We start from the raw sequence: 14,065 nt of genomic DNA, 5'->3' as shown, positions 1-14,065 counted from the left end.
GCACACCTTCTACACCGCGGCACCGGCGTCTCCCCGTTGCGGTGCATCTACTGAGAAGGCGAGGAGCCTTCACCGCATCTATGGGTCACACAGAGAGGTACACATTTCGATCCTAACATTAGGCCCCTGTGCCATTGTAATAATCTTGGTGAGCCACAACATTTGAGATCTTCGTGAGCTTCCGGCGCCGTCGACTCTCCAATTTGGTGGAGCCACGGCAACTTGGTGTTTGTGGACGAGAAGACACCTTCCTTGATAGAGAAGCTCCGTAGTGAATGACGCTAAGGTAACTGCAAGTTACAGGAGGCGGTGGTGCGCATAGTTGCCGTGTTCGCTGGTGTGGAAGTTCCAGACGAGCCGGCTGCTTCCCCTCACAATTTACTGTTCACCAAACCAGCCGAACAATATTTCTCTCTCACACAACCAGTCAGTTTCAGCCAAATTTCAGACCAGCGTAGTGTCTTCCACAATAAATGCTTTCTTAACCGTGTACTACCCCATGAATCTAACTCCTTTCGATTTGAACGAACAAAGACGATGTAAAATTGGCAGTAGAGTCTTTTTTTTTCTCGTAGTTTAACACCATACGGTTCAAGCTTATCTCTTTTAACCCTCCCATTACGTTTAGAAATTTAACCATCGTGTTTCTAAATAACATAGGAATACAAAAGTGTTCTGTAGTCAAACTATGTTGAACAATGTACACAACCAATTGCGTTTACGTGCCAATCAGTTCTCACAGAATAAATGCCAGGAACATTTTTTGTCGGTTCTTGAGATCCGGGAACATCCAAAAACGCGGCTCTTGCATTGACTGTTTCGCAGGCTTCCTCAATCCTCAACGTGGCTGCATCTCATGATTATTGATTAATATAATCCACAGCTCCCTTAGATTCTTAGCTGTGTCCCGGAGGCAGCAGCTGCTATCACATAAACAGGGGAAGAATCAGATCGCATAAACTCTCGAAAAAATGCACTGCTTGACAGTTTGCCCTATTGGATTTTGTTGCTGTCCACTTATTTGCATTTCCCTGCAAAACCAGGGTACCACAGCATGGGACAGAGATTACTGACGATGTTTTCCCCTGCTGTCCGGGGAAAAGTGTAGCAAAGGGGTTATAAATAGGCAAACTGTTATCGTTAACGGTACTATGTGAGAGGTAACCATTTGGCATTCAGCTTGCTGGAGTGTAAGTGTATCCACATTTTCCATTTATCTTAAGCTTTTTAGTTGATGTGGTGTGCGCATTCAACTCAATACAGCTTTCGGTGTTTAGATGCAACCAAGTGTAGCCAGTATTACTTTCAACGAGTATTTCCTGTCAGGTCAAAAGACTAGCGACCCATTCTGATCCTTCCGTCCAGCCACATCCAAGAGAAGGTCAACTTAGTTATTATTTTAAAGATTTTAATTGTTAGGTGCAATCACAGAAACGTACTCTTGTGGTTTCTTTATGCCATTCCTGCTGCCAACGATATAAGCCCCAACAAATGCAGTCTTCTCGTGGATGTTGCTAATGCAAAACTAGCTACAAGGGAGCGAGGATGCATGGGAGGTGATGGAACTGTAGCATACTCCAAATAATTCCATTGAGGCATCCAAGTAGAGTATCAACACCATCATCTTCTACCGTGAGGTATGTGCGTTACTCAACCATAAACTGCTTTTTGGACTACAAATCTTCTTTCAGTTGTGTATATTTCTCTGTCTTTAGAAAAATCTTTTAGAAACAAAAGGCAGTTTTGAGACTAGAGCTCTTTGCTTTACATCTGCTGCTTTCTTCGTGTTTCAGTGTCCAAATTAAAGGGCTTGTTCTTGTTCACATCTACCAATGGCGTACAAGATGAAAGGCGTATTCAAGGGCCTCAAGGTCATCTCTCAGATCTTTGGTATGTAATCAACATCAGCATGTGTGGATTTTTTACATGGTTTCATACAGGACGATTCTGAGAAAAGCTTGAAAGCTCAAGTTCCTTTCTTGTGCACCAACTTATTATTCTTTGTTGCTCATGTATAACACTCTTGCAGTGGTAAAGGAGCATCAGATGGAGATCGGTTATCCGACTGATGTGAAGCATGTTGCGCACATCGGTTGGGATAGCCCAACAGGCAGTGCAGCTTCTCCTAGCTGGGTACATCCTACATTGCAAAATTCACAATTTGAAACAATGCTGCAACTATTTTTTCCTCTTCCCACTGCCTGATTGCACCCTTGATCATGACTCGTTTGGAAGCTGATAAACTCCAAATTTCTTCGTAGATGAATGACATGAAGGGGTCACCAGACTTTTCATCGCTGAGCAATGCCGGACCATCTGCACGAACATCCTGGGCTTCTTCTCAAGGTGATTTTCAGATCTCTTGTTCATTAGTTATTGCATTAGTGGTTCACATGTTTGATCCAATTGTTTTCTGCTTTCTTTAGTGAAGAATATTCTGCCTTTAATTTATTTGAGCGGTGATGTGTGTACGGCGAAGGAAACTGTAGTTATTTATCCTAGGAATGCTCTCATGTTGCCATTTTTAGACAGCAATCTTATGTTGGTTCATAATTCATTGAATCATGATCTATAAGTTTTCAGACAGTCACCCATGATGCTATTAATAAAATTTCAGTGTCTTTCAACTGCCAACAGCATCTTCTGTTGTTGGTGGAGCTGGGATGCAACATATGATGAATAAACGAAATAATAAGATCGGGTCCATTTGAATTGTGGACCACAATTATACCCTTATGTGTAGTTTATGTTTTGTGTAGATATTCATCTCATAAATGACCGTTTATGTTTATAAAATTTCATAAATTAGATATTTAGAGTACATTCAAACATTTTTTTCTTCATAAAACATCATTCAGTAATTCATACCATAACTTGGATCATACTTCGTGGCTGACCAAAACATGCTTTAAAATGTAAACAAAAGCTTCTGGATTCCAGCCGGTCAAACACTTCATAACATGTCATCCACTAAGTCGTGTGCTGTCAGAAGCAAAACTATGAGATACTAAATACTCAGATTATTCATCTCCTCCTCCCCCCCTCCCCACCCCCAAAAAATGCTATAATGACTGATTGTCACCTTTCAAAAATTAACTGATTATCAAACCCACATATCTATCAAAGCAACAACATGGCTTATGGTTCTACTAAAACTCAATGACAAAAGGTGTAGAATGACATGTTTTGAATGGGCAAATGCACTTAAATATCCTCAATGAAATAAAAAAAATCTTCAAATATATAATTTGTATTCTACTGCTATTGTTGTCACTGATGTCCTATAATTCTCATTTACAGATTTTGACGAGCCTCGAGATATATCACCCTTTGGTATATTTCCCGAAAGTAGCGGTCAAGAAACAACCCAGTACCCAGACATACCAAAGCCACCCATGAAGTCGAGAAGGAAGAAATCCAAGAATGACTCGCCAAGGGCATCCGCGAGATCCTCAAGGTCGTCAAGATCAAGGTCCAAAAGCTCATTTTCATCTACCGCTGACAGTATCAGTGTCAAGGATATGCAACCGTAAATCTAGATTGTATAGGCCATTCTTACTTACGTTGCCCCATCAGTAGTTGGCATACATAAGGGTTCTGACGTCTGAGACAAAAAAAAAAAAAGGGTATCCTTTGATATTCAATTGAGTTGGGGCAAGACTTATTTCTTTTGATTCTTTTATGTTAAAGTGGTTGATTAGCTGTTGGGCTCCTTTTATCTTTCCAGTTCAGGGGAAATCAGTAGTAGAAATGTCTAATGCTTGATGAGCCAAGATTATACTCTCCGACCTCCATGAAATGCCCAGCAAAGGACAATTTAGATGATATTGTGGGTTCACAAACAAAATTGTAGATTGTAGTGACATACTACACGACATATATATATCAATTTGATTCCTTCGAGACCAAGACATACATGATATGGTGCTCATACATATATGAAAGTAAAATTCCAAAAAAGTAGTTAAACACAAATCATTGGGATGGCTATTCACCCGTACCGCTAGACTCAAAGCAGAACAAACAATGGTAGTCACGTGACGAACTACTGGAGCTAATTGACTGATTCCATGTAAACAATTGAACTAGTTGCGATTCCAGATGCAGTCAGGCACCTTCATGCATCCTCCTGTGTTTCCATTTCGGCGTCTAATATTTGTCAAGCCTACTATGCTAAATAGTGCATGTTTACAGCTGTTAACCAAATAAAAAGTGCAATAACTCCAGCAGTCACAATACAATTTATAGATAATAACACATAATTTTCCAAGCCATGAGATAGAAATCACGCTTTTATTACTACCATCTTAAAAAACAAATACATATCCATCAACTGTATAAATTTATGTTACATACACTATCACCACAGTTCAAAATTTTTTTGATCACCTATATAACCAACCCCCATGGTACTTGCTCCGAATAAATGAAAACCACAAATGAAAGAACAGCCGATGCCACCAATCGCTGATGGTCTGGCAACAAAGCTAGTATACAACAACATTTGCTCCTTGGAGTCCTTAATAAGTCGACCTTGAAGCTTGTAACAGGTCATTGGCTATGGTGACGTCATTCATGATACATGACAAGTCCTACTAACAACAGGAACAGAACTATAACAGTAAGGGGCTGTTTCTATTATAAAGGCATTGCTTGGTGATTACTAACAAGAATAGGACAACAACAGTACGGGGTTGTTTGGATGAAGGCATTGCTTAGTGATTTGTCAAGGATTTGGATCCACTATATTTCCCCTTTATATTCAAAATAAGGCCCTATGGGTTTAAGGGTTTAGTATCGGCCATGACCTGAGGACCTCTTGTTAGAACTTCTATCTAAGGAGCCATAACGGTTTTGTGACGGGTGTGAGTTAGGTCTTGTGGGGGGTGTCCCACCTCCATAAGGTCGCTGCTGCCACTGTTGAGCTCCATATGGTGCAGGCTGGTATCCCCCAGAATAACCATCAGCATATGCTGGTGGGGGTTGCCCATACAGCCCAGGACCTGCTGATGGGGCAGCAGGCTGTGAGTTGCCATGGTTTTGATGGTATCCAGGTGGTTGAACTCTTCCACTAGAATGATGGTGGTTCTCTCTTGCATATGGGTTATACTGTTGCCTTCCACGGTTATCTCGTTCATGCCGAGAAGGTCCCGACCTTTCAGGGTGATACTGACCATATGCTGCTTGACCATTGCCCATGTTATCACCAGGAGCATGCCAGCCAGTACGACCAGCAGGCTGTTCCATTCTCGGAGGCACTCCATGGTTACCCACGTGATGCATTCCATTTGGATAGTTCATACCACTCATTATTGTCTGATATGGCATAGATGGGGAATTATGTTGCCCACCACCCCGAACATTCAAGCTGTTCACAACAAGTCGATGGGCAGCTTCCCCGAGTTGGCGGCCAGATAGAGCCCCTGATGGGTTTTGCCTGAAACCAATTCATAATAGGTATAAATTTTCAATGCGGCTGCAAGACAAGGGAAAGAACTGGAATAGTACCTGTTGCTGTTATCATAAGGCCTCCGGTGATTGTTATCATGAGGCCTCCTACCACTGTCTTCATGCCACAGCACTGGTGGAGGTTTCAGATCACCGGCTTCTACACTCTGCAGATTTGATCAAACACAAAGCTTCAATTACTGGGATATCAAACATATTTTGGTCTATTAAGGGGCATCCCCTTTTATGTTGATATAACTAAGCCATTTGATTCTACAATGTTTACCTTCTTGGGTATGATAACACCAGCTGGTGGACGGGCGATGTGCTTGTGGGGATCCGGAAGCTTGTAGATTGAGCATCTGGTTAAGTGAAATGTAATGATCGTTAACTAGGTTGCCACTAAATCCAACCATACGGGCAAAAGAAATTGAGCTTACATCACTTGATTATCCATGATGTCCTCAAGCCCATCCACAGGAGATCTGAAGACAGGAGGGGATGGGTCCCCACCGCAGAGTGCAATGTAACCATTCATTCCTCCACTAAATAAAAAAACAAGAGCAGCAATGTTAGAGAAATCCAACCATAAACACCTCAGCAGGCTAATATATGTCAGATTTATTCCCCCACCCCACACCCCCCAAACCCACCCCACGCTAAAAGAAGCAGGCAGATTTGTTTCTGTGCTGTGTACTCATGGCCATTTGATCAAAAATCTTGAAAAGGTTATAGCTAACCTAGCTGAAGGATCAAGTTTTTCTTTGATTCCACCACGGTCTTTGTCTGGCAGATGCCCGAATTTACTGTTGAGAGAGTAGATATAAGGAGAAAGTGAATGGGAGCCATTCACCAAAAGCATATTGCGCATAGTACTGTTTCTCCTTGCTTCTTCAAGCTACACAAAAGATAAGGAAAGAGAAGCAGATCTTAAGATTTTTTTTTCTATACCATATAGCTTACAAGCATATTTGCACAAGAAGCTGTCTTATTTCCATACCGTCAAAGTATGCTCAACTTTTTTAATCTCAGCCAGCAACCGGTCTTCTTCTATAAAGGGCAGTTTTGCTATCCCCTGCGAAGTATGCACTGCTCTTAGTGATGGCCGGTATACAAATATACAATAAGCAAATATGTTCTCCTAGGACATTTAATTAGAAAGGGCCCATGTATGACATAGTTATGCTCTGTTAAGTACCTGCCAAGAGAATCTTTTCCCATTCATATCTACTTCAAAATCTGCACGGTAAATAGGAGAAGAGAGAATAGAAAATATCTTTAGCTCAAGAGAGAATCTGATAATACAGCCCATTTCTTATGTTCACAACATCAGCATACCAGTTGGATAAAAATCAATTATTGGTGAATTTGGATCAGTCATCAGTTGCCGATACTTTAGAGGAAGTGCATGAGCACTGAAAATAAGATGTAGCAACCACTAAGAAAAAAAAACAAAGTGATCAATGAAGACAAAAGAGATGCAATCTTAGCATATTCACCTTGCAGCAGGGAAAACCCCCATTAGCTGATCAAATGGCTTGAATGGTGACCCAAGTTCAAAAGTTATATTGAGCTGACTCAAACTCCTTAAATCCGAAGCAAAAGGAGCATAATGATAAGGATAAAACCTACACGCAGTAAGACAAATTTAGAATGTCTTCATAAAATCTACAACTGCATTACAGATAACCATTTCACTAGACATAACTGTATCCACTAGAGCAAGCAAATTACCATTGCCATGAGCAGACCCCTTCATAGTAGTAGTGCATCACCCAACACAATCCTTCAGTATACTTGAGAGCCTAAAGATGGAAGGAACACATCAAATATAAGATATGCAAAAATGAGCGAATTTACATATCCAATTACAATCAAATGAAATCTTCTATCCACAAATGTGTATTGCTTCCCATAATATACTTACAACATCCCTACGTATTTCTTCCATCCGTTCAGATGTCCTTGCCCCAAACTTCTCTTCATAGTACCTATCCCTCCATCCTGGTTCTCCAAGCTTTACCTGAATATTTAATATATTATGTGTCATTTTAAGCCTCTGAAATGCACGGATACAAGAGGCCAGACCACAACAAGCAGAAATTATGTTCTATGTTTAAAGACTTCAACCACACAGAAACTCAAGGTTAAACCACAGCAAGTATAGAAAGTAACCAAATATGTGTATCAGTTTTTCACCTATATGTTCCAAATATAGGAAAGCAAGTGTTATGGGCAGTGGCAGGGCTGACTGGGCCAATTGAGCTGGTTAGGCAGTATGGCAAGCCAGATCTCTCGGGGTTAAGAGTTAGTTATTAGAGATACAATTAGAGGTCTCTTGCTTAGGAGTTAAGGAAGCCTCCCTATATAAAGAGGGGAGATGCATAACAAGGCAAGCAAGAATCAATCTATTATCTAGTCCCTTCTACTATCCTTGCCCTTGTGCTGCTGCCACCTATCAGCAGAGAGGTCATGCTGCCTCGGTTCAGGGCCATCCAGAACTATAGGTTCATAACATAAAGACTCAAATGTTAATAAATTATAAGTTACAGCAATATTTCGCAAACTGACATACTACACAATATGAAAGGGGCAGTTTCAGTAATAAACAATATAAAATGTAATGAGATATGTTTGGTGCATACATACCTTGTCCTCCTCTGAATTTTCAGAATTGAAGACATCTGATTTCTCACGAATAGCATCCTTAAGCATAGACTTCAATTCTTCTTTGTTTTCAAGCTCCTAAGTTACCACAGGAAAATCAGATAAAATAAAAGAAAAAAATGAAAAGGCTTCTTCCAAAACAAAGCCAAATGAAATGAACTACCTGTGCTTCAAGATCTTTTTCAGCCTCAACAATGGCAGCGGCAATGCTGGAACCTGATGACGATAATCTTGGAGCTTTCCGAGCTTGGCTGTTCCTTTCTCTATGAGATCCATTCTGTTCATATGGTGAAGGTACTGCCCCAGATGCAAGGCGAGACCCTTGGAAATTTGCAACAGGTACAATAAGATCATCTCTGACATGGGGATCCAGATCATCCCCACGCTTTGCTTGGGCCTTTTCCCGTTTTATTCTTTCTGATTGACGCTGTGAACAACATAAAGTAACTTTTTAACAATTGACCTGTGCATAATAATAATACAACAACAACAACAAAGCCTGTGCATATATAATAATAATAATAACAAGCTTCCAAATATTATTTTTCAAATGTTTGTTTAAAAATCTTAAAACAATTCAAATAGCTTATTCGAGTACTATATGGCACTTATTGATGTGATAAAATAGTATATACTTCCATTCCATGGATAACATATTATTACAATCACGAGCATGGGTAAATGCTGGATCACAGACGTTGAACAGACAGTTTTTCTTTCATTCTGTAACACTTCATTGCACGAAGTATGATGCAAACCAATACAGAGAGGGTGGGGAGGGGAGCGGGAGGTTGAACCCATGAAAACCACAACCCTGCACTGTACTACTAGTTACTAGGCCACAAGAAAACCCAAATACAGATAGGGATTTGATCCTACTGCAAATGGACATGTTTTGTTTTTATTGAAAGAAGAATTTAGCTGCCACTCACCAACATGAGAACATAGCAGAAAATTGATCAAGCTAAAAATGCCAAGAAAATTTACGAGCCCTTGTACTATTATTTCCAGGTATAATCCAATAACTTGTAATGCAAGAAATAAAATTTAGTTTAGCCTTGCACACCTGATGCAAACGAGCCCTTTTCTGAAATATTTTATCCTCATAAGAGCCAACTGCTTGAATGAAGTGTTCGACTCTATTCAGATCCGGCTAAAATAACAAAGAAATAAACAAGTTACTGCAGAAGTACATATGGTTATCAGAAGTAGTTTTGTAAAAGAACATTAAGGGACAACTCCAAAATAATTAAACTTCTATTACCGTGCAAGAATCTGTTAAATAGCCACCCATTGAAGGAAATTCTTTCTTGTACACAGCCATTAACAGATTGATAGCTCCCTGCAGATACACCAGGCAAATCAGTAAATGTGACAAAAGTATAAGAGAGTCCTAGGAGTAGGAAATCATATTTATTTAAATTTGAAATAAGAAACTAAAGATCATGACTGCTAGCAAGCACTAACACTGATACTTAATAGCTACTAGCTGCAAAGGTAGATATTTTAATATAGCATTAGGTAATAAACCAGAAAACTAACCTCCCTGATCTCTAGTGTTGGCATATGTGGAAGAAAATCATTGCCAACGAAAAAGCACATGAAGATGAAATCATCAATAATGCGTTCAAAATCAATCTGGAAAGGCGGATTTGGCATTCTGAACTCATATTCTAAGTACTCCCGAAGGGTCCAGATATTCAAGAACTGCAAGGGCACAAAGTCAAGAAGCAATACAAAACAAAAATTAAGACCCTCGGTACAGGTTGAAACAGCACCATTACCTGGTATGGTTTCTTTGGAACAATTGCTTCACCTTTCTCATCATATTCCCCAGCTTTTCTTTTTGCCTTTCCTTCACAATTAGCGGCTAGATGTCCCACCTGACCACATAAGAAGCACTTGTCCTGCTGTCCAGGTGTAAAAACTACCTGCAAACATAAAATGCATAATCTTTAACTGAACATTTTACAAGAAAATGTTAAAAATAAAGTGAACAAGAGAGCTGCGTATCATCATATTAAGAAAAAGTGTAAGAAACCCTTACAAATACACATCCACACCCACTCACACTAACGTTACAAACTGTACAAGATTGCCTGAACAAAAACAAACTCGACCTAGGAGGCTAGAAGGTAAAACTAATGGTTTGCTTAACAAATTTAAAAAGTAACATAGACAGCAGAAATCAGATGACCGAATTTTTTAATGAAGAAAAGCATTAATTTCAAATTCGCTAAGGAAGGCTTACCTCTCTCAATATAGAAAAGTGTACTTCATGAGTTGCTAAAGCTAACATTATGAGGTCTGCATCCTGCATGTGTAAACATGCAAGCCTATGCATTAGCAGAACTGAAGAAATAAAGTCCAACTGAAAGTATAGAACTTCATTTGAAAAACGTACCAGGCCATACAAGCAATGGCGGGTGTTTGGATTAAATCCGGGGAGATTCCGTTGACCACGAATATACGACATTATTTTATGTTCCCCTTCACCAGGAACATTGGCATCAGATAGAATAACCTTCAAAATGATTTGATCAGAACATATCCATTTCTTCATTATTAACTTTTTCCAGTGTGTAATTTTTTTTAACTAGAATAAAATATGATGCAACGTACTAATAACAAAACAGGAGATCCAAAAATTGAAGTCTAAATTGGCAACAGATAGCACTTACTTTAATTTTTTTCCATCCAGGATCATAATTCAGTCTTTGATGGATGTAGTACTGTAAAGCAACTGAAAGAACCGCCATAAACTCGGTTCCTGGAGTAATAACATTAGAATCACAAGTCTGTGATTGCTGTTTTGCAGGAAGCCTTCTTCCTTCCCTCTCAAACTCTTCACGCAACCGTTCTTCCTCTGCAGCCTGGAGATAGGACAATACTGAGCAATGAACTACAAATGGTTGATACTGTTTCAAAACCAATATTGAAATGACAGCGTATGATCATACACTGAACAGAGGATGATAATTCCAATAGAATACTGACCGCATCAGCTGCATCTTTTGCAGCTCTGAATCGTCTAGAACGTTGTTGGTTCATTTTAGCACGTGGAGCCACACCATCTGTAAACCACTGTATAATCAGCATATATGCAGTGGCACAAACTCTAACACAACACCTTAAAAGAGTAACTATCATATGTGTTCCTAACTGTTACTAATATATATGACCATACGAACTCTAATTTCTAGAACACTAGAATAGATGGACGATAAAGTAATAAGAACTGTGTAATCTGCATAAAGGTTCATGGAGGACATACCGATAGCCATGTACATAAGCTTCCTAGGCCGAACCATGATGAAGAGTCTATCGATGTAATCAAACATGCACTGGAAAACCTCAGCAAATGTTGTTGGGGAGGGCTGTAGAAGAAAATACCAGACAGAATTACAGTCAATACAGGTAACAGAAAAAATACAATGGTCTGAATAGAAGAAAAGTAAAATGCTTCCTCTAAAACTACAGACAGAACAACAGCATACAGAGTAACAGCTGACACAGCCTTCTAGAGTCCTGTCAAATGCAGGTGCCTAAAGCATTGATCCTAGGGAAAAGAAAACGTAGTGGTTTTGGTCCACATAGAGGACAGAAGAGTAACTTCATCATAGCTTCAAATCTTGTGAGGTGCTATATATGATCTTAGCCTGTTAGAGTTCACTTATCTAAGCCCCAACCAAAACAGATTCTTGTGTTGGGATCTTGAGGCCTTGGATGAATGCTTAATGATGTTGCGCATTAAGCATCTTAAGAAGCAGTAGTTGCATCATACTAGAAGCTCTAATGAAAATAGCCTCAGCTCCTCGTAAAGTGGTAAATACGCAGTCCACACCATTTCGAGTGCAGGTCAATAGGCAAAATAAGACTGAGCTCGAATATTGAAAACCACATGATTAACTTGAAGAACTGAAGAGCGGTTCCGTACAGACATGTGTAGACGAGACGGGAGGGGGGCAATTTTGCAGTCCCATTTTCTGTAGTATAACCGGCTTACCAGTAGAGCACAAGCTCAAGGTCACCAAATTCTATCAAATAAAACTTCTAATCTTCCCGTCAGCAGCTCACAGCTCTCACAAACCGTCAAAGCCAAGCACAGATCCAACAACATAAGGCGTCGAATTGCACCATCCGAAACCAGAGACAAGCTGCCAGCTCCTACGCTACGACGGATCTGGAGGTGGAGGGCAGAGAGGAGGAAGGCAGGCAGCGCAGCCTGTTAATTATTTAGTGATTATTACGTACCCTGTCCTCTGGGTGGAAGCAAGGGTGTATGATGCCGTTCATGTCGAGGTAGAGGTTGTCGAACTCGAGGCCGTTGGGGTTGGGCTTGGAGGTGTCGACGGGGACACGGACGCCCTCGATCTCGACGGGCTCCTCCTCCACCACGTCCACCACCACCATCGGGTACTTCTCCGCCAGCCACCGGTAGAACGCCGGCACGCCCATCTCCGCCGACTCCGCAGGAACCCTAACCCTAGATGCGGTGGTCGCGGGCAGCTGGCGGGCGCGAAGCGGGGGCGGGGGCGCGCACGGGGCGGCGGAGCGAGAGGACCGGGGGGAAATATCCCTTTTTGCGGCGCGGCACAAATATCTCGCTCAGAGGAGAGGAGAGGCGGTGTGGATTGCGACGTTGACGAGACGAGAACGGGGTCGGTCCGTGGGCCAAAGAGAGTATGTGCTGGATTCTGGATGTGGCTAAAACTGGCACGACCTAGGTTTTCCCCAGTAGTTGAGAGGCCCGGATGAGCCCTATACGGGCCCTTCTCTCTTCTCGATACGGGGCCGTCCGTTTTGTTTTCTTCGTGTTTTACTAGAAATAAAAATAAATCTATTGGACCCTCCGTTTTGCTTTCTTTGTGTACTAGAAGCATACCGCGCGTTGCCACGGGATTTTCTTCGTGTCTCGATACGGAGACCTATATTGGACCCTCCGTTTTGCTTTCTTTGTGTACTAGAAGCATACCGCGCGTTGCCACCGGATTTTCTTAAAAATAAATCTATTATATGCGTAGCATTGCTATATGATATTCTGTATATTGTGTATATATATATATGAATTTGACTTAAATGTTATTTTATTGTATCAGATTTGGTAAAAATCGGTAAGAATATTTGGTTACATTATACAGGAACAGGAAATAAAAAAATAGCGTATATAGATGACTTGTATGTCAATAGATTAAAAATAAATCTATTATGTACGTAGCATTGCTATATGATATTCTGTATATTGTGTGTGTGTATATATATATGAATTGGACTTGAATGTTATTTTATTGTATCATATTTTGTAAAAATCTGTAAGAATATTTGGTTACATTATAGAGGAATAGGTGATAAACAAATAGCGTATGTAGATGACTTGTATGTTAATAGATTAAAGATTCAAAGTATTGCACATGATAGAGATGATGTGGACCGATTCAAAGTATTGCACAAGATAGAGATGATGTAGACAGTTTTTGTAATTAATAAGAGATGACACATGGGCTTAGTGAAGAATGATGTGGACATCTTGCATGAAAAGATAGAACAACTAGTGGGGTAACTTAGTGGGAAATGATGTGGACACCTTGCATGAAGAGAAAAATCATCTAGTGGGCTTTAGTTTTATAAGAGTATATAGATAGATTAGAATTTTTCTATTTATTTACTAGCAAACATGTCGGAATACGTCTTAGAATTGAGTTATTTAGCTCGTATGCGCCTTTTAAAAGAGAATGGAGGGAGTATGTTTCATTTAGTGTGTTTGCTATTTAATTGTTCAACCGTTGACGAGTGTCGTATAATATTGTAAGTTTAGCGTAGCAATGGCCCATTTAATACGGACACTATTAAATTTATCCACGGCCGTCCATCCTCCTCGTGATAAATCTCGACCGTCCGTGTCGTTGATACCTAGAATTGTCTGGCCCTTTCGATACTCCCCTCAGCCCCT

At 40.4% G+C, this 14,065-nt stretch overlaps 2 protein-coding genes across 3 annotated transcripts; one reads left to right on the top strand and one right to left on the bottom strand.

The window, feature by feature from the left end:
* The first annotated feature begins 464 nt into the window (after positions 1-464).
* On the top strand, positions 465-4,137 carry LOC136476379 (CRIB domain-containing protein RIC10-like). Its single transcript, XM_066474196.1, has 4 exons — positions 465-1,890; positions 2,030-2,133; positions 2,262-2,346; positions 3,301-4,137. Exons 1-4 carry the CDS (start codon positions 1,833-1,835, stop codon positions 3,531-3,533), a joined length of 480 nt encoding a protein of 159 aa, XP_066330293.1. The 5' UTR covers positions 465-1,832; the 3' UTR covers positions 3,534-4,137.
* A 139-nt stretch (positions 4,138-4,276) lies between these two features.
* LOC136476378 (5'-3' exoribonuclease 3-like) lies at positions 4,277-12,729 on the bottom strand. Of its 2 annotated transcripts, XM_066474194.1 has the most exons (23): positions 12,370-12,729; positions 11,390-11,492; positions 11,113-11,189; positions 10,797-10,988; positions 10,520-10,639; positions 10,367-10,429; positions 9,900-10,046; positions 9,658-9,822; positions 9,380-9,457; positions 9,182-9,268; positions 8,279-8,542; positions 8,098-8,193; positions 7,376-7,471; positions 7,183-7,253; positions 6,948-7,076; positions 6,787-6,863; positions 6,647-6,687; positions 6,449-6,523; positions 6,189-6,346; positions 5,889-5,993; positions 5,735-5,810; positions 5,509-5,615; positions 4,277-5,437 (listed from the first exon to the last, which is right to left on the bottom strand). In XM_066474194.1, exons 1-23 carry the CDS (start codon positions 12,571-12,573, stop codon positions 4,792-4,794), a joined length of 3,177 nt encoding a protein of 1,058 aa, XP_066330291.1. In that variant the 5' UTR covers positions 12,574-12,729; the 3' UTR covers positions 4,277-4,791. The 2 variants fall into 2 exon arrangements, with proteins under 2 accessions (XP_066330291.1, XP_066330292.1); XM_066474195.1 differs by lacking the exon at positions 10,367-10,429.
* Between the last annotated feature and the right edge of the window lie 1,336 nt (positions 12,730-14,065).

Source organism: Miscanthus floridulus, chromosome 8, assembly GCF_019320115.1.
Source record: "Miscanthus floridulus cultivar M001 chromosome 8, ASM1932011v1, whole genome shotgun sequence".
Classification (NCBI taxonomy): domain Eukaryota; kingdom Viridiplantae; phylum Streptophyta; class Magnoliopsida; order Poales; family Poaceae; genus Miscanthus; species Miscanthus floridulus.
The sequence above is the reverse complement of the archived record's forward strand: the minus strand, read 5'-3'. Positions and strand labels throughout refer to the sequence as shown.

Bases quoted from the DNA above. Each gene is read 5' to 3' on its own strand.
- LOC136476378 (XM_066474194.1), bottom strand. From the start codon at position 12,573: ATGGGCGTGCCGGCGTTCTACCGGTGGCTGGCGGAGAAGTACCCGATG. The intron at 9,458-9,657 runs GTTAGTTTTCTG...GTGTATCTGCAG, and splicing joins CAACACTAGAGATCAGGGAG to GGAGCTATCAATCTGTTAAT. The intron at 7,254-7,375 runs GTAAGTATATTA...TTCCATCTTTAG, and splicing joins AAGAAATACGTAGGGATGTT to GCTCTCAAGTATACTGAAGG.
- LOC136476379 (XM_066474196.1), top strand. From the start codon at position 1,833: ATGGCGTACAAGATGAAAGGCGTATTCAAGGGCCTCAAGGTCATCTCT. The intron at 2,134-2,261 runs GTACATCCTACA...ATTTCTTCGTAG, and splicing joins GTGCAGCTTCTCCTAGCTGG to ATGAATGACATGAAGGGGTC. The intron at 2,347-3,300 runs GTGATTTTCAGA...TCTCATTTACAG, and splicing joins ATCCTGGGCTTCTTCTCAAG to ATTTTGACGAGCCTCGAGAT.